This window comes from Leptonotus elevatus, chromosome 12 (genome assembly GCF_054856555.1).
Source record: "Leptonotus elevatus isolate MCC_2025b chromosome 12, RoL_Lele_1.0, whole genome shotgun sequence".
Classification (NCBI taxonomy): Eukaryota; Metazoa; Chordata; class Actinopteri; order Syngnathiformes; family Syngnathidae; genus Leptonotus; species Leptonotus elevatus.
Window position 1 is genome coordinate 16098322 of NC_141250.1, and position 19694 is coordinate 16118015.

Genomic DNA, 19694 nt, shown 5'->3' on the forward strand with positions numbered 1-19694 from the left:
AAAACAGGCGAGCTGTGATTGGTCGTTGCCTGAGCCCCGAGCAACTGTGATGTCATCTTCAGCAAGTGGCAAAATGGCCGCCCTCCGAGATGGATAAAAACGGCTGGATTTTGCTTCATAACTCATATTCCACAAATGTAATATTAATCCGAATGTCATGTTTAGACTAGTGAGGTCACATATAACATATTGTTGTCAAGAAATGTTTAATTTAAGGTTGACTTCCAACTAATTAAGGGCACTCTTGACAAATCACTTGAATCACTTCAAATGTAGGAAATTCAACACTTGTGAACAACCCTTGTTAGCACATTTATTTCTCACACTGTAGACACGTAAGCTGAGAAAAGGGCAGGACTGATTAAATGAGAAGTTCAAGCAAATTTAGCAGGTAAAATATGCTTTAAATGTTGTCCAAATCGGGGATTTACTACCGTCATACGTCACTGAAAGCCTTTTGCCCCTCAGTTAGCAGTTAGCGTTTGATATCCAACACGAACAGTCACACTTCCTCTTGACTGGCGATTTTCTTGATATTTAGCTACTCCAAGGAAAAAAGAAAATGTACCGGTATGCCACTGATTCTTAGTTGCGAGCCTTAATTTGAAACAATGCTTTATACCAAGCCAAGGTCATAGAGCGTAATTGTATTTTTGTGTTTTTTAAAAGGGCTTTCTCAGTGTCATTGTGGAGGAGTAGTTGTTAGTAGTCGAAGTAGTGGAACGTGGCCAATATCGCTGGGCACAAATGGAGGAAAAGCTTCCTAAATGTTTGCATGAAAATGGCATCTAAAGTGAACCTTCAGTGTTTGGAAAAATAAAACAGACGCAAGGTACAATCCAGGTTGAGAGATGGAGGAGTGATTGATTGTTTACTCACATGTTGAGAGGCAGCTGCACCTTCGCATGGGCCAGCAGCTCAGAGGTTATCGATGCCACTTTTGGGGGCACCAGTACCCCTGCCGAGGAGGGAAAGGGACCTGGGGACGATGCGTCCTACACAGATATGCAGAAAGTAGAAAACAAATGATAGCCGTTTGTATGTGTCTTTCCGCCCTCAACAGATTGAGTACAAGTACAGAAGCAACCGGAGGCAATCTGTAAGTAACTCCAGGCTATGGCAATATAAAAAAAAAAAAAGTGGCAAATATTTTATTTAAATGGAACTGTCAGAGGGAGTAATTGGGAAATATATCAGTGAGGTTAAAACGCTGTATTATTTTTCAGGTAGTATATCTCTTCACATGCTGGTGAATATGGAAATTGCATCTGTGTCATATGCATTATACTGTAACAGTCCCGCGTGTCACTTACAAGTTATGGCCACATAAAACACGATGATAACACAGCATTACTCTTATACAGTAAATAGAATGGGCATAACATTGAGAATAGTCACCATATTTTATTTTAGGCAAAAAGGCAGTTAAGACAAATTCAAATGAAAATATCCTCCGTAAAACATGGCAACATTCTGCATCAATTTCAGTAAAAGCTTCCGATATGAACTCTTATAATTTGTCCACTGTGAGTTATTATTTCAGTTTGTATACCGTAAAATCTCGTGTATAACGCGCACCCATGTATAAAATACGCCCGCCCCAAGTCACCCTTACAAAGGATTTATTTATCTGTCATTGTGTATATAAATTTCAATAATGTATATTTTAAAGTTGTTCCAACTTAAATGACTTTAGCTCCAAAAATACAAGTTGTGTTTTTTGTTTTTGTTTTACAGTGCTGTTAATCATTGCTGTAAATCAAATTACCGGTACCATAAAATCCGCTTTACAAAAAAAACGCACCCATGTATATATAACACAACCACCCAAAATCACCCTTAACATTTTTTTTTTCTCTGTACTTGTGCATATAAATGTCAATAATTTATATTTTGAAGTTGCTCCAATTTAAATTAGACTGTTTTAGCACAAAAAAATATACAAATTGTGTTTTTTAAGTGCTGTTAATAATTGCTGTAAGTCAAAATCCTGGAAATAAGACATAGCTGTGTATAATACGCCCACCCAAAATCACCCGTATAAAGCTTTTTTTTTCCCCTCTTGTGTATAATTTGCTTTTTTGCTTTGTATCGTTTATTATCAGAGAGAATAATATAAATGAAAAAATATAAAATACATACCAATAATCTATAATTGCTTTTAAATCCAGGTTAAAAACTGCTCTCATCCCAAATCAATCTTTCAAAAATATTTTCAAAATTATATTTTCAAAAATCTTGTTCTTATACAATAATGATTAAAAACAAACAAGTTATTCAAAAAAGTGTATGTCAACTTATGGCCCACCAAGTTGCAAGAAAAGTGAACCCTTTAGAACGATTCACTCAAAAGGTTGATCAAAGCCTTCACATTACAGTTGCGTGTGTGTCTGCGTGATTGTGTAAACCTGGATGCGTGCGGCGGCCCTGGGGTCAGAGGAGCTGATGAGGACCGGGTGGGAGATCTCCATGCTGTGTCTGTTGTTGAGCTGGGCCGCTCGCTGGGTGACGGACAGAGCTGAGAACGAATGCCTCTTCTTGGCGTTTTTCTTCCCTTCGCCCCTCCGATGTCCCGAGCCATTTCCGTTGGATGGCGAGGTGCTGGGGGAGGGGCCGAGAGAGCAGGGACCCAACGGGGACGGCTCCGAGCTCGGGCCCGGCACGCTGGTGATTGTCGTCGGCTTGTCGATTTCCATCAGTTGCTTTGCCGTTTCGTTTAACTACGTCGAAAAGAGAAGGAGACGCCATGGTGACTGGTGTTGGGTTTTAGTGTGCGTGTGTTGTTACACTGGGCAATCTCTGCCACGGCAGAATTGGAAAGGAGCCGTTCAAAAAAAAAAAAAAAAAAAAAAAAGGGTAAGCTGCGTCAAACTTTTTTTTTTTGTTGCTATCATTTATAAAATCACACTTCAATCGGTGTAGTTTAGAAATAGTAGTATTGAATGAAAACTAGTTCAAAGGACAAACATAAGTTATAATATTGCTATGTATAAATACTATATGAAGATTATTATTATTTTTTTTTAAATTTTTTATTTTTAATTTTATTATTATTATTTTTTATTTTATTTTTTAATAAATAAATAATTAAAAAAAATACTATATGAAGATGAATAGTCAGTTTACTGTTATGGTAAAAGTTTAAAGTGTATTATTTAGTCAAATGAATGTTTGATGGGTTAGTGATAATTTGAAAATAAGTAAAATATTTACATATTAGTTAAATATTGTATTGTGTACTGTAAAATGGTTTATTGAGTGTAGTATTTTATTTGATTTTATGTATAGATAGATATGAATAGTCCTAAATAATATGACATACTAATAATGAAACAAATATAATAGATAAGTTTATACTTTTAACTCCTTTCTGAGCATGTGTAAGCAGATAAGTGATTACATATGTTGTATTGATTATTTCTAACTCAGTTTTCCTCCATTTTTTGATGGTGTTAATTTGCTGATGATGAGGAGATGATTTACCCCCAAATAGTTTGAGCAAATTTGTTATTTGAGAAGTGTGCATCAAAACAAATGAGTAAATAAAAACATACACTCGTAAAACTGCTGGGTCAAAAATAACCCAATATTGGTCACAAACAGGACCGACTCGCTACTTGGGTCAATTTGACCCGATGTTCCGATTTTCTTTTTTTGTACAAAAAAAAAAATATAGATATCTTTTTAAATGGACTGACCTGCTACTTGGGTCATTTATATATATATATATATATATATATATATATATATATATATATATATATATATATATATATATATATATATATATATATATATATATATATATATATATATATATTTTTTTTTTAAACCAAAATTGGGTTTATATATGACCCAGCAGTTTTAAGGGTGTAGAGTAATAACATAATTAAACAGAATGATAGCCCTTTAGGCCCTAAGCTATTTTTCAGGCTTTTGCTTGAAAATTACATACCCAAAATGAAAAGAGGAAATCTCTGCAACCACGATGCCTATTTGAATAATTCTTGTGTCATAATAAAGGGAACACGAGTAAGATTTGTTCAGATGTGTAAATATAGTAATATATCCATCCATCTTCTTAACCGCTTGTCCTGACAAGGGTCGCGGGGTGTAAATATATATGTGTAATATATGTTACTGGTAAAAGTAACTGAAGATGTGAAAACAAAACAACACAAAAACACGTGTGTTTTGCATGAAGTATGGCTAGCACAGCGGGAGAGCCGAGTTATTTCACTGTGTGGCGCAATACCGATCTCTATATTTGATAAATAAATCAGTTGGCTTATATATCCTTGTAGCCTCAATTGTGCCGTTTAATTTGATGTGCATCATTATATTCTTTCATGATTAGAGCATTTTTCCACACAATTTCTTCTTCAAAGTGCGAGAGGCCTCCAATTGGGGGGGCGCATCATGATTCCTCGGAATTGATCAGTACCCAAAAGGGCAGCATTTTCTGAATTTGTTGCCTCGCTCCACATAAATCAAACCCTGGCCATGTTCTGAGAAAAGTTCCATTTTCTCAAGTTAGAAATGACCAAGATCCTTTTGAATGGTGCAATTTTCACAATGTACAGACTTATCACTGTATCTCTAACGTTTTAAATGAATCCCCATCAAGTTGAAAGCTACGCAAGCATCAAATACAAAAAAAAATGTAAAAAGGCCTCACACGAACTGCAAAGTTTAGTGAACAAAACGTTACGGCATTACGTAATGACATCGACAGTATGTAACATCTGGCCATTACACCCCTTTGCAGCTGTCCTTCACTCTCCCTGCGAATACTTTCTACAAGCTTTTAAGAGGTCAAAAACGGCTTGGCGGGTTTAAAACCATGACTCAAGCAGTATGACAAGTCAGTTCCACGCGTATTCAAGCTGTTTGTGTCCCCAAGTGGGGTACAAGTAATGTACTAACATGAACTCTTAATGCACTATCCATGCAGCATATTTCGAGTTGAGTGATAATACCAGGCATATTGCCCCGGGCAGAGATATCAGACTGTCTGCCAGCACTGGGAACGAGGGGGTCTTCTCACTTCTTAATCTGTGTTGTGTCATTTGAGCTCTGGTACACAATCAGCTCACTCTCAGCAGCGCAAGAGGCAAATCTGTACAAGTTTGCTCCGTCGCTGCGACTGGCTGCCACATTGGGCAGTTGTTGATCGACGGGGATGTGAATGCCGGCTGCGGGGACAAGTTGAGTACACAAACGAGCAACTTGTGCAGCACGGCTTGGTGGACAATGTGCTCATCAGTTACGGGGCTGCGTGCTAGTTTAGGCAGATGATGTTGCTGTCACAGAGTCAGGCCTCATGAAACCAGCTTGATTTGCTTAAATGTAGTCTTTTGTTCTTCGAGGCTCACACTGCCTCGTTTGAATTTGGCAGTGAGTTGTCAATCCATGACGTTTTGTCTGATGTGACCATTCGTCTTATTCATTCAGTCATATTGCAGTTGTGAAAGAGATACTCTCCTCACAGTTGTTGGTGAACATCGTAAACAAACGGCGGGGGGGAAAAAGGCTGCTCGTGCCAATATAATATCACAGCTGAAATGCAGATTCAAAATGTGTCTTTGATCAACTCAATACAAATATTTCTTTGTTCAGTCCCTGTGTGCGGCAACGCACGGCGGCGGGGGATCCCGCTCTACTGTAGATTATTGATATCAATTAGCTTGTTAGCGCCACACTCAAGCATGGGGTTGTCTGGTCTGGCTTTTCTGTTAAGTTGGTTTCTCAGGAGCAGTAAAATGTTGCCGGGTCAATTTGACCCAGGCTATATTTGAGGATACAAACGCATCCCAATAAATGTTATGGCTTTCGTAGCAAATAATTCCAATTTTTAACACGTTTTTTTGGGCTTTTCTGTTAAGTTGGTTGCTCAAGAACAGCAAAATGTTGCCGGGTCAATTTGACCCAGGCTATATTTGAGGATACAAACGCATCCCAATAAATGTTATGGCTTTCGTCGCAAATAATTCCAATTTTTAACACGTTTTTTTGGGCTTTTCTGTTAAGTTGGTTTCTCAGGAACAGTAAAATGTTGCCGGGTCAATTTGACCCAGGCTATATTTGAGGATACAAAGGCATCCCAATCAATGTTATTAATGGCTTTCGTCGCAAAAAAATCACATTTTTTAACAAGTTTTATTTTTATTATGGGTCAGTTTGACCCGGGATATGTGTTATGTTCTAATAGCACCCTGATAATGAATTATTGCTCATGATTAATACTTTTCAATGCAAATATTTTTCTTCACGTTCAATACGTTTTCTTCAAAATGGGTCAGTTTGACCCAGGCTATGCTTAAAGTTTCAAATTCATAAACATTAGTAACCGTTTTAATTGAACAAACAGTATGTCAAAGTGAACCAATTGAACAATTGTGAGAGAAATTGCAAAAAAAAACAACAACCTAATTATTTGTCATCTTTAAAATGTGTCAATTTGTCCCGGGCGGTGTGTTTAATGTTCCAAAAGTATTCCGATAAATATTTAACATTTGTATTCAAAATGAACAATTTTAATTGTCTGTCGATGAGACATTTCATAGCAAACAATAATAATTTTCTCACTCTTGAAATGGGTCAATTTGACCCGTAATGTTTAACATTCTAACAGCATCACTAAAAAACATTGTTATAGCTTATTATTAACAGTTTAATTTCACATATGTCGAAATGAACCATTTCTTATAGTCTTTTGATGTGTATAACGGGTCAGTTTGACCCAGAATATGCTCAATGTTTCAAAAGCATTCAGAGAAACGTTCTTATAGCTCCTTACTAACTGTTTTCAAATATATGTTGTTAAATATGTTGAAATGAGCTTTTTTTTTTTATTGTCTGTTTGTGCCAAGTTTGATAGCGAAAAGCTAACATTTGTTCTTCAACTTGTAGGTGGGTCATTTTGACCCACAACATAACAGGAGGGTTAACATCAAGGCAACTGACGTCGTCATGGCCTACTACACGAGACGGCAGTTAAAAAAATGCAGTTAGCGCAACTCTTCCGTTTCAGATTCAGTAACAAGCTGCAAAAGTAGAGAACATATTGATATTGCTGAACTCAGCCTTTACAATAAAACCTTCTTTTTTTTTTTCTCTTTTTCTTTCATGTCCACTGCGGCCTGCGTTATCATCCTCAAGGATGAATCGCTTGCTTGCACTCAGCAATTGGAGAAGGCTGGGCTTATTGGTGGATGGCGATGAAGGGGAGGTTTAAAACGAAGTATAAACATACTTTTTTTTTTTTTTTTTTTCCCCAAGCAGTGAAGCACTGGAAGCTGTTCAAGTACACAATCAAATTACAAGCAGGTGCAATGCGCATGAAAAAGTCCCCATTTAATTAATGGAGTAAAATAGGTTCTTGTTAAGCACCTGCGTGGCTTTAGAGGACATCCAATTGACTTGCATTAATTTCCAGGAGACTAACTAAACGCAAGCACACACTGAGGAGTTGCACACTAAAACAGTAAGAGACAACATCAGCGTTTGTCCTCGGACAAACTCCACTTATCTTGGCTCAACCTCACCTCACAGACTCTTCTGGAGGGAAAAGTGCAGTTATTCCAAGAAAAGGAAAAGAAAATATGTGTACAAGATCAACCTCTATGGGCTCAATTTCCATATTAATAAATATGCTAATCAAGCCAAATCGTATGCTAATGAGCATGATGGATTGAAGCTGCGATTCTCCCGGGACAGACTAGAGGACACATACGCATATTCCCCAGACACCGAAGGTCAGTGACACAACGCACGCCGGCGCTCTCAGGACTTATCCAAACTCATCAAGTCATTTTTACCGACTATATGCAGACACACACTCGGCCGGCACCGCAGCAGTGCCAGGTCATCACTGCAGTGAAGGCGAGAAAGGTGCGAGAGAAAGATATGCCTGATAGAAACAATTCTTTACTTAGCTGAATACAAAAAATATAAAAAATCCAAGGTTAGCTTCCATGCTTTGAGATAATTCTCTTTTTCAATTTCACTCAGAAGGTGAATCATACCAGGAGTCAAACCTACGGGCACGTCGTTCCTGCGTACGCAAAGATTCCACAAAATTGAGACATTACTGAACTATATGTCACGATCGGCACGATTTGCTTTTGTTTCCTGTTTTTCCTGTTAATTTTGTTGTCTCATCTTGCTCGACGAGTAGTGACAGTCTGGCGGTTCTGAATAGGGTTAGGCCGATTGTCGGTGCCGATAATCAGCATTTTGGCAAATATATATTTTTAAATCTTAAGATAGATACATTTCAGGGAACTTTTTATTTGAAATTAAAACAAAAATTGAAAGTTGAATATTCCAAGTTACTTTGAAATTTTGGAAAACCATGGGGAGCTATTTATTTCTTACATTTTTCATTTAGCTTATTTTGACATGCTGATGACCTTGACATTTCTCTGAACTATGTTATAATTATTAAAAGAAAAATGTCTAAGATAAAAACAACAACCGCCAAACCTTTGCAAATCTGAAAAGTTGTTCAATTAAAATATGCTTATAGATCTATCAACAAAGTTAAGAGTTAGATTTTGTATTTTTTTCACCAATAATTTCCCTTTTTTTATTTTGTTATTATTTATTTATTTATTTTCATATTTTTTTCATATTTTTTCCATATATTTTTTCCATGTATATTTTTTTGTACTGAAAATGAATATCGGCTATCGGCTATCGGCTATCTGCCTCCTTGACAACTAATAATTGGTAATGGCCCTGAAAAAAAAAAAAACTATCGGTCTATCTCTGGTTTTGAAACTGCCAAAGCTGACATACGGGGGTCCAAAATCTGTGCCGTGAAGTGGACACTTTCAGACCGCACAAACTTTAAGATGAGAATAGGAAAAAAAAAAAATACAAGGTGGGGCATATTTTTTCAAAAAACTTCTCTCCTCTCCTCTCCTCTCGCATTCACCGCACATAACGTCTGCTCTAATGATTGGCAGCCAGTTGTATTCTATTATGTTCTTTAATGATCTACAGCGACTGAATCCGTCCTGTTTCCATCCATCACGGATTATGAGCAGGCTCAAAACAGCGCAGCAAGCATTAAGAACAGCAAAATGAACCGTTGCTGCCCTCGTACCGCCACCCACAGCTTGTGCTCTTTTACACAGCCAGAAAATGGGACGGGTAAATCGTTTGAAAGTCCTCACACCCCGAAGCAACCTTTGACATCTCCTGGCTCTCGAGCCGGTGCAACCAAACCCTGCATATACCGTATGTAAAATGTGAAAAAGACGAGTGTTTATTGCCTGCCGTGAAAAATGCTAACCATTATCTTCTGATGTGCCGCCAACATCCTCAGTCTTCTCAGTCCACGCTGTACAACACCCTTGCTAGGCAACACAATTCCAATCTACCGAGAAGCAATAAACACCTAATAGTAAAATCAATATACTGTCGGAATACAAAATGGCAGAAACACGTACATGGCTTAAATTCTCTAATAGGTTCAACTATTTAGGAAGACTCCATATTCCATAACGGTCCTTTTTGTCTAGCCATCCTTCTTGCAGCCCAATCGTATCACCCCTTTTGGAGATAACGCTTCTAAAATGTAATCATCTTTACATCTGCGCGATATTGACCATCCTGTCAAATGATTTGTAAAACGCATCCGATTATTCTATTTCGTACACACAAACACCAGCTGAAGTCCAGCTGCGTCGCATTCATTAGGCTCGGCGCTTACCGCAAGCTGCAGGCATACGCACGCACACACGCACACACCCTTGACGTGTCTTCGTGCCCCTGCTGTTTCAAAATGATGGAGAGGCCTAAATTATTGATGCATCTCTATTTAAAAGGAAGCCCTTGGATTGATGGATATCTGACGCTTAATAAATATTTACACTGTGACCGTGTGCTTATAAGATTAACACGAGCTCAAGTTATAACTAATTTTGGGCTGTCAAAATTAAATAGTTAACTCTGGAGATTCATTTAAAGCGTTTAAAAAACAACAACTCCGTTTTATTTACTTCCTGTTAACTGCCTATAACCTGCAGCCAAACTTGCACGAAGATGGACAAACACGGACGATAGGTTGCTTTAATCGTCGTAATTTGTGTACTTTACATTCGTTTGATGCTAGTGTGTGTAAGTGTGTGTGTGTGTACGATGTCTCTAGCTTTACCTCCACATAGAGGATGGGGAAGATACCAATCTTGTCTCCCAGCATGCCTTCTGCCCAGTTTTCATCCACCCTCCTGATTACCGTCAGGACTTCATCCTGAAAAGAAAGACACAAAAACACAAACACACAACATCATTTCACATTAGTGCGCAAACATATTACATGTAAATACAAATCACACTAAAATATGTGAATATGCCGTTCTTGTTTTGAAACGTACAAATACAAATACAATAAAAACCAGGGATGTAACGATAATGGCAATATCGTGATATCGCGATATTAAAAGCAGCGCATCTGTTAAAAAGGTGAGGTCGTATTCTATTTGTGCAGTTCTGGAACCCTCTGGTGGTTAGTTTATTAGTTTAATTTGAATTAGGAATGTTTTGGCCACTGCGGCGGTTATCACTCCTATGAATCAGTCATGCCAGCAAATATTTTTCAACATCTGAGTAAAAAAACAAAACAAAACAAAAAAAACATTACCCCTTGCCCACTTCAGCCAAACACAGTATTGTGAACTACATAGACCATGATGCTTTGCACCGCTGAGCCAATAGGAGCACATGACATTGACATGGCCAATCCAATTTCTACGTCACTGCTGTTATTACGTACAAAAACAAAATATTGTGCTTTATTTACCTAATATGAGCTTTTTTTAATTTCATAATTTATAATCGTGAGTTTTTACACAGTATGGTGAGTTTTTTTTTTTTTTATATCGCCACATAATATTGTTATAATTATCGGATCATGAGCATCGTATTGTCAAGAGACAGGTCAAAAACTTGAAATATTTAATGCATTTTATATTTTTTAAATTAATTGCCCGATTAATCGGTAATCTGTATTCCTTTCCTGCTAAAAAATCGGTATCAGCCTAAAATATCCGTATCTGTCGAGCCCTAATCTCAAGGCACCACGCTGAGACATTTTGCACCAAAGCAGGGATATCATTTCTTGAGAAATTATATGTAATCCTATAGAAATAGCCCCGATGAAGTCACATTTATAGCAAACGAACAATGCTCCAGTCTACAACCGTGTAGTTTACATCATCTGGCAAAGAGCAGCGAAAACCACCTCATACTTTCGACGTAGAATAAGTACATGCTTGTTTTTACACGGCGGTTCTTTTTTTCTGAGCACACGCTATAGAGTGCAGCGTCGTATAGTTCACGGTACACTCGGAGTTTGGTTCCAGATGATATTTTTGGAAACGTGAGGCTAACCGCCCGAAGACAAAGCTGTATTTTGGGGCTGCGTGCGAAGGAATGTTCTTACCCCGCTATGACCATAAGCAGAGTCGTCCGCTTGCTCCAAAGGACTCGGCGCTTTAATGCATATGACAAAAAATAACTGTCGAGCCAGGGAGGTCGGCATTCACTTTATCAACAGTCCAATAGCACACGTCTTGTATTTATTCCCGCTTATCTGTCAACTGTGTGTATCGCACAACTGATAAACTGTTCTTGGTAATATCCCACTAAACACAAAAGGACGTGCGTTTTTCCTCTCATCGTGAATATGAGGGTCTTGGTGTCGCCCATTAGGGCGGCGGCGATAATGTAATTCTGCTAAATGACTTTGTATTAGTCATAGTGAGTAATTACTTACCCGCTGAGAAAACAATCACGCACACACTGGTTTTGCATGACAACACACATTCTGCACACGGCAGGGAAGTGCACAACCAGCAAGCACAGTGTCATCTTCTATCATCTACCTGTTGATTCAATTAGCCCTTAAAATAAAAAAAAATAATTAAAAAAAGGATGATATTTTAATAGTGTTTGGACAAGTTACTGTACAGCACCTGCTGTGATTTGTGCACTCGGATGTAATTACGTTTTCAGAATGGTGAGGTCAAGGAGCCTTTCACAAACTCGCCTTGTGTAACAGCGGGAAGAAAAAATGATCAAGCTTTTAGCGGCATAACAGAAAAGAGTGTGGAAATTACAGTTTACGCCAAATCGGGCCTGGGAACACGCGAGTGGAGGAGGACGCTCTCATTTTGTTCCCATCGTTCCCTCTCGAGTTTTTCAGAAGGCACACCGAGAGTATAATTGGCTGAATTGAGCCTGTCATTCGTTTTTAACGGGGGAAAAAAAAAAGACATGAAAGGACTTGGAAGAGTTTTTCCAAGGTTCCGTGCAATCTTTTGTGTTGAAGTATTTTGCAAGCGCACATTTGGCAACAACAAATTCAAAACAAACTCGTCGAGGTTCAGTTACGGTGCGCTCTAATCTCTCAGAGTTGCGCAATGATGGCCAATATGCAGTCTTTCTGTTTCATAATTAAGAAGACATTTGATAATGATAACTTTCATGATGCCAGCTGTGCCTTGCATCTTTCAATATTCCAAAGCTGTTCCTCAATTCATTTTGATTACGATGATGACAATGACCTTATATCCGAAGAGATGAGGCATGCGGCATCGGTGAGTATCAAAGTGGCCCGAACAAAGCTCTCTCTAATTCTGGATGAAAGTGTCTTGTCGAAGAAGCCGTCTCGTGTTTCTTTAATGTGTACCTTAGAACATAATAGCTACGAGCAAGTGACCCGCCGCTGAGATCATTGTCAGGAAGAAAACACGACAGATGGAACATGGCCTTGATTATTCAGATCATTTTCTTGAGAGGGATTTTTGGGGGGTTTCTGCAGATTGAAGTGATCCTAGTCCCCCCTCGATAACCGATTTGATCAGAAGATGGAGCAATATATCTATTTAAATTTTTTAGATATTTACTCTACAGTCAACCAATGCCCTCCGCGGGGGATACGGACTGGCCCGGCCAACAAATAGCGAAAATACACGTATAATTGATGTCAATTGAAATGCATGAGGGGAAAAAATAAAATCTTCCCTCAATTTTATTTATAAAGCATTTTAAAACAACCATCGCTGTATACAAAGTGTTGTAAACATGCAATAAAGACAGGTTATACAAAAATAAATAAATAAATAAAAATCACAAGTAAATAAAAATAAAAATAAAAATAAAAATAAAAATAAAAATAAAAATAAAAATAAAAATAAAAATAAAAATAAAAATAAAAATAAAAATAAAAATAAAAATAAAAATAAAAATAAAAATAAAAATAAAAATAAAAATAAAAATCCTAAGTAGGTAAGTAAATAAGTAAATAAACATTACAACGAAATGCCAAATATTGTCTAATTCCGATCCAGCCAATCAGATTGGTGTCAAGTCTAATGAATAATAATCGCGGCATGTCGTCAGCCAGCAAATATGATTCGAGGAATGTCATTCGTTGTCCGCACACCCCCACCGACCAGCCCCCGTCGTTGAATACGATTTACCGCATGTTGCCCGTCGTCCGCAAAGTTGCTGAATACGTTTTGGCGATGCAAATTCGGGGAATAGAATTTGTGTGTCGTTCGTCATCCGCATCACCACATTGATGAATATTTTCCCGGGTTAAATTCTGACTTTTCTTGGGAAAACCCTCACTGTACGTTTCGACACCAATCTATCTCACCTCGTAGAAAGTCATGGTTTTCATAGAACAAGTCTAGCAACCTGTTTTGACAATAACACCATTGAAAATCAACATACAGCAAAGACTTCCCTTACACAAAGAACTCGACAGTGTGTTTGTGTGTCACCTTGCTGAATGCCAGGCAGTCTTTATCTTGATCTTTGTTTTTGACCTCAAAGTCGTACAGCGCTTTGCCCTGGGGCGGAGTCTGGCTGAGGGGGCGCAGCAACTGGATGTAACTGGCGGGCAAGAACCCGTGGCAACCGTTCAACTCCCCGTGGTACCAGTTGTCGTCCACCTTGCGTCGCAGGATGATGATGTCACCCTTGGAGAACTGCAGATCGCCCGGCTCCTTGCCCTCATAAGAGTAGAGCGCTTTCCCACAAGGCAGCGCTGGGATATTCTGAAAGAGAAGACAAACTCATTCTCAGCGGATACAAAAGACGAATCTGCAACTTCCAAAGTAATCTTGGCAAAGGGATGGGGTGTTTTTTTTTGCTAGTTGACTCGACAGTACAAACCATAATATGCGTAATATGTTGTGACAGGCCCGCAAATGAGGGTGAAAAAAAAAACATCAAACGTGCTCGGGTACACGAGGCCCAAGCAGCTGGCACTAAAACACATGGTTCGCGACTTAAAAAAAAGAAAAAAAAAGACCCTATGATTCAACTGGCTCTTTGAAGACAAACAAGAGCGAGACTCCCACTAATTGCGACAATATAACTAAGACAAGTAAAGTAAGTTTAGAAAATGACATTATATTCTTAAAAATGATATTTACAAAATTGTTGTATTTAGGGCCCTCAAGAAAACACATGTATGCTCTTAACTTGTCGCGTTGTGTCAACAGATGTTATTCCATGCCACTCGTGACAAACATTGGACAAAATAGCATTCAGTGCGTTCTCAAAACCTCTGAGGAGGATTCAAAGAATACTGTCTTGCATTAGTGTCACAGAGTGGAAATTATTCCAAAGAACACCTAACAAACCCCCGAGGTTCCAATTTCCAGTGAACTGTTGTTTCATTACGCTTCCCATTTAAGGAGGTGAAAGTGTTCCTTTGTGTGGAGACTGGAACAAATTGCTTTCAACTGAATTTGATAGTCTCGTTTGTTTCCATTGTTCTGTTTTCATTTTTAACAATAGTGCTATTCCATATGAAAAGGGAGCCAAAAAAGGCAGAAATGCTGCAGTACAGGAAAAAAAATAAAACCCCTAGTGTAAATAATAAGGCTTAGCTTAGCTTAGCTTGCTAGCCGCTAGCAACATGACGCGTTTGTGAGCAACACATTGCTAAGCGGTAATAAAAAGTGAGCGCAAAGTTGTGATTATCGTTGAAAAAATGTTGACAGATTTGCCGAATGCGTCATCAAGTGTGGCCGTCGAAGAAATACTTTTGAAACACATAACAAGGAGAGACTCAAAAATGGAGAACGAGATAGAAACGTCTCTCTGTGCCAGACATGAATTTGCATGCGCTTTGCGGTACAGATGATCCAAGTGGGCAGCAATCGGGCCAACTGACATGTTACTGTATGCTTTAAAGAAAACCATGTGCAAACAATAATTGTCACACAGAGAATTCTGACACTCAGTCACACGGGCCGATTGTCACCGGATGACACTTAGAAACAGGCAAACAGCCAGGGGCTCTCCCACCAGACTGTCTGAGATCAGTGGTGACGCAATGTTAGGAAAATCACACAACAGCGGTGAAAATACACTTACAACTGCTGCTATCTTCCATTACAGCTGTTGCAAGATAACAATATTCATGAAAAAAAAATGCAAGTAAACCCTCTCGGCCAGAAGCCAAAAAGACGGTTTTGTAATTCATGTCATTTTTCCAAAACAGTTTTGCATATAGCTTTATATTGAATCCATCCGATAAGCAAACACCAGTGAAATTAGATGAGGCGTCATAACCTGCTGAAAAAAACAAGCACAATTTGGACGCAGTGTAGTCCAGTAGGTCATACAATTTTACTATTTGATTTTTTTTTTTTCGTGTTTAAGACTGAGAAGGCACCCAAAACATTGCCGATACAGTTACCGAAGCTTTTATGATGGCAACAGGTTGAATATGGAACACATTATTTATCATTTCATTTTCCAGTTGCATTATTTATATTAAGGGAATTATTATTATTATTTTTAATATGAACCTCAATCTGGAAGTGGTTGTGCCTGACTGAAGTTTATTTTAGACCTTCCCAATGTGAATGGAGATAAATAAATAAATATTATATAAAGCACATTTATATATACAGAATAAAAATACCAAAACATATTGTGGGTATGGCTCTCACTATTGAATATTTTTTAGAATTTATTCCACTGATTAATCCCATAAAATGTTGTTTTGCATTTAAATGTACTGTAAAAAAACTAAACAATGACTAACTTGATTATTGCATTCATATTTAGTATATATGCATGCATGCACACATATTGCTGATTGCAAACATGCCCGTAAGTATTCCATTATTTTTACTGGTCATACTATTCCACCCCACCCCCAACACACATAAAAGAAAGTAATTCCACTAACCCCTGTGGTGCAGTAATTAGTGTTTGCGGACTTGTGCAATGGACAGACGGTATGCATGGGTGTGTGCGTGTGGACATTAATGCAAACACGTTGACCACTGCTGAGGCTCCCATCTGCTCCGCTCTTACATCGCACCCTTGCAGATTGACTTGTTGGTCGATTTATACTCTGAGTTTTTTTTTTTTTTAAATCCCTAAACAAAACTGACACACCTCATCTGATTTTACTCAAGTGAAAATCAACCGCATTAAAGCAAATTCTCCAAATTGGACCCAAGGAAGCAGATGGAGGTGGGCCGACGTAAAAAGCGTGGCTTTTTTTAGGCTTGGCCGCCTAAGTGATGTGAAGAGTGATCCTGGGGGGGTTGAGCAGAGGAGATCGCAAGGATCCTGCGGTCATGATGGTGGTGTCAGCGTGCGCTGTGGAGCGCATCAGTGCGTGGAAGTGACTTACAGAGGTTAACCACAGTGGCCGGCAGCTTTTCAGTTGAAATGTTGGGGCATAAAAGACTTTTCGGGCTTACAAGAAGGGAGAGTTTTTCACACTATCAAGTCTTCTAGTGCAGTTAAGAAATCCACTGTCAGGACCTCATGAAGGTTTGAAAATCCTGGGTTGCGTGAAAGCTCGACTTCCGGGGGATGAGGTCGTTCATAAGGAGGAAGGCCAAAGAATTCAAATGTGCCAGCTGGGGAAATATCCGAAGGCCTTGGATGTTTCGAGTGGATTTTACGCAGTGTTTTGGTTACTTTACACTTAGAGAAAATAATTAGCTTTTGGTGAATTTTAATAGGTTAACTTAAAACATGATACTCTTTTCCAAAGTGTCCAATTAGTGTCCAACGATTAACAACAATCACCATGGTAAGCTTTTGTTCATCTATTTATGAAGATATGATAAATGAGCTAATCATTTATTTATAAATGGGAAGCAGAAAGGAGTGGAAATCAATGGGAGGAAATTCATGCAGTGCGAACGGGAGATTGTGGCTTTATTGTTTGGTGGGCATGGTGCCACTGAGACCAATAAGAGAACATTTGCTGAGAGGCGGCACTTCACAGCCTCTTGACCCACCGAGAGCATCTCTCCATTTGTTCCTCTGTTTATCTCCGAGTGTACAGCGGCTGACACAAATATGACTCAAACATGAGAAGGAGACACGAGCGGCTGTGGTATTGACACGAAGCCTTGGATGCCAGGAGGGCCGTTGTGGATTGGGACATCATGCCGTAGTTGTTTGTGATGAAGGCTAACAGTTGCTGGAGGTGCATAAGGAAGGGGATTTAAAGAGGAAGTCAACCTTAGACATTTCTTGACAATATTATGTGACCTCACTAGTATAAACATGATATTCTGACTAATATTACATTTGTGGAATATGAGTTATGCGGCAAAATCCAGCCGCTTTTTATCCATTTTAGGGGGGGCGGCCATTTTGCCACTGGCTGTCGACTTAAGATGACATCACAGTTGCTCAGGGCTCAGGCAACGACCAATCACAGCTCGCCTGTTTTCTGAATTTTTGGAATTTTCATTTTAGTTTTCTGGGTGGTTCTGTTAGTTTGTTATTTAAAAAATGCTTAGTTTTAGTTTAGTTTTAGTTCATATCAGTATTATTATTATTATTATTTTTTTTTAAAGTGCATCATGGTAAAATGAAAAAAGTAACACATTTCTTACCTAGAGGCTGTTGCTAGATGACGTCACAACTTTCAAAGTCCTTATTCCTGTTAATATCTAAATAAATATAGTTAAAATCACATTTAAAATCATCCCCAAAGGCTCATGCGTTAAATTAATAACGGTAACGAAAATTAAAACGAAGGACATTTTCACTATTATTATAGTTAGTTTAAGTTAGTTTTATGAACATAAAATGTAGTTTCAGCTCGTTTAAAAAAAAAAAACATTTTCGTTTTTTATTTTATTTCGTTAACGGAATTATTTTTGAATTTTAGTTTTTTCTTTAGTTTTTGTTAATTAATGCTGCATTAATGTGGAATCGAAATGATGGTAAATACCACATGTTGAGTAGAAAATTGCACATGAACGCCCCCTCATGCCGTATTTTCCACTGGACAACTGGGAATTTATTTTGATACACGAGTTTCCAAGCTGAGAGAACTTTTCAAGTTTCAACATGGCGGAGAGCGTCGGAGGATTCGTGAATGTCAATACATATTACCACTTATAAAGACGTTATCGTCCGCTAGCAGGTTGTTTTAGGATCTACAAAAATTACGCAGCATACAGAATTCAATGTCCTGTTCTTCACAACTCACTATTTTCCGGAATTGTTCGGTTTTTACGAGCAAAGACTACGTCAGCTGCCATGTGTATTTTTTGGTACAACAACAAAAGTACATGAACAGAACTAAGTCGTAATTAGGAGTTTCCTAGTAGTAAGGTCCATCTTTCCCATAGCACGTGAAGACGGTAAAATAACCTTGATGTGGAGAGAAACTGGATATGTTAGAAGCCTTTTCATTGGTCATCTTGGAATGAGGGTGTGACAACGACACAGCCAGCCTCCAATAGCTGTCGGCACCAAGCAAAAAAGGTTGGATATTGGCGAGCGCAGTGACTTGTTTAGCGCTGTCGAACTGTCAAGCAAGATAGCATTTAGCATTAGCTATTGACCGCCCACGTCGGCCGTCTTTTGGAGCGTAATTCATAATTAATGAAATGCTCGGTTAATATGTACTGAATCGAGAAAATGGTCCATTGCGACATGTATCGTAAATTGTTTAATACAACATATCAAATGTTGTACAAATCATGTCCTATACATTTCTAGAGAGCACATTAATACACTTGTTACTTGGATTTGCTGCAGCAAAAGCAATCATGGCCAATCAAGCAGTGCTTTTTACAAGTAAATGGGACAGTGTCTTCCCCTCAGCTAATAATACCCCAGTCCATTTTTCTCTGACATTTTTATAATGTAATACCGAGTTTTACTCAGCGGAAACTATAATTCCGGTTGGCTGCCTCAGCAAAGTCACTGAGGTGAATTCTAAATCAAAACCCGAAGCCATGATAAGAGAAGAACCAAAAATGTGATGTCATAAGCATGAGCCTCCATTAGGAAGTAAAATGTTTTAAATTTCAAAATAAACTGAAAGAGTGCCCTGCAAAGTGTTAAAAATCACATGACATAATGAGGTTTGCATCCTACCAATCATGCAACGTTTACAAATTCAACTTAATGCTTGATCTCAAAATTCATGTGTCTCACTCACTGTTGAGATTCCATTTCGGAGGTTTCACTTCAAAGGAAACATTTGCATACCGCATATAAGAAATGTCACCAAGCTTCAGGTGAGATGAGCGTTCACAGAAATAAGGAATTAAAAGGGACTAAAGCGAATAGTTTGGAAGGCATCTTCTCGCCTGGATTCACTCATCTGTCAGTCGCGAGGCTCGCCAACACTAACATTCCCATGCCGAGCCGGTCCGGAGCGCACG

General features: G+C 38.4%; 1 protein-coding gene across 1 annotated transcript in view; it reads right to left on the reverse strand.

Moving 5' to 3' along the window:
• The window catches only part of LOC147164751 (E3 ubiquitin-protein ligase SH3RF3-like), an 80766-nt gene that overhangs the window by 19811 nt on the left and 41261 nt on the right, over window positions 1-19694 (reverse strand). The window contains exons 2-5 of the mRNA XM_086091834.1: window positions 13800-14075; window positions 10166-10261; window positions 2409-2720; window positions 880-995 (exon numbers count right to left, since the gene is read on the reverse strand). Coding sequence (XP_085947960.1) covers window positions 880-995; window positions 2409-2720; window positions 10166-10261; window positions 13800-14075 — 800 coding nt within the window. The remainder of the gene's footprint in view (window positions 1-879; window positions 996-2408; window positions 2721-10165; window positions 10262-13799; window positions 14076-19694) is intronic.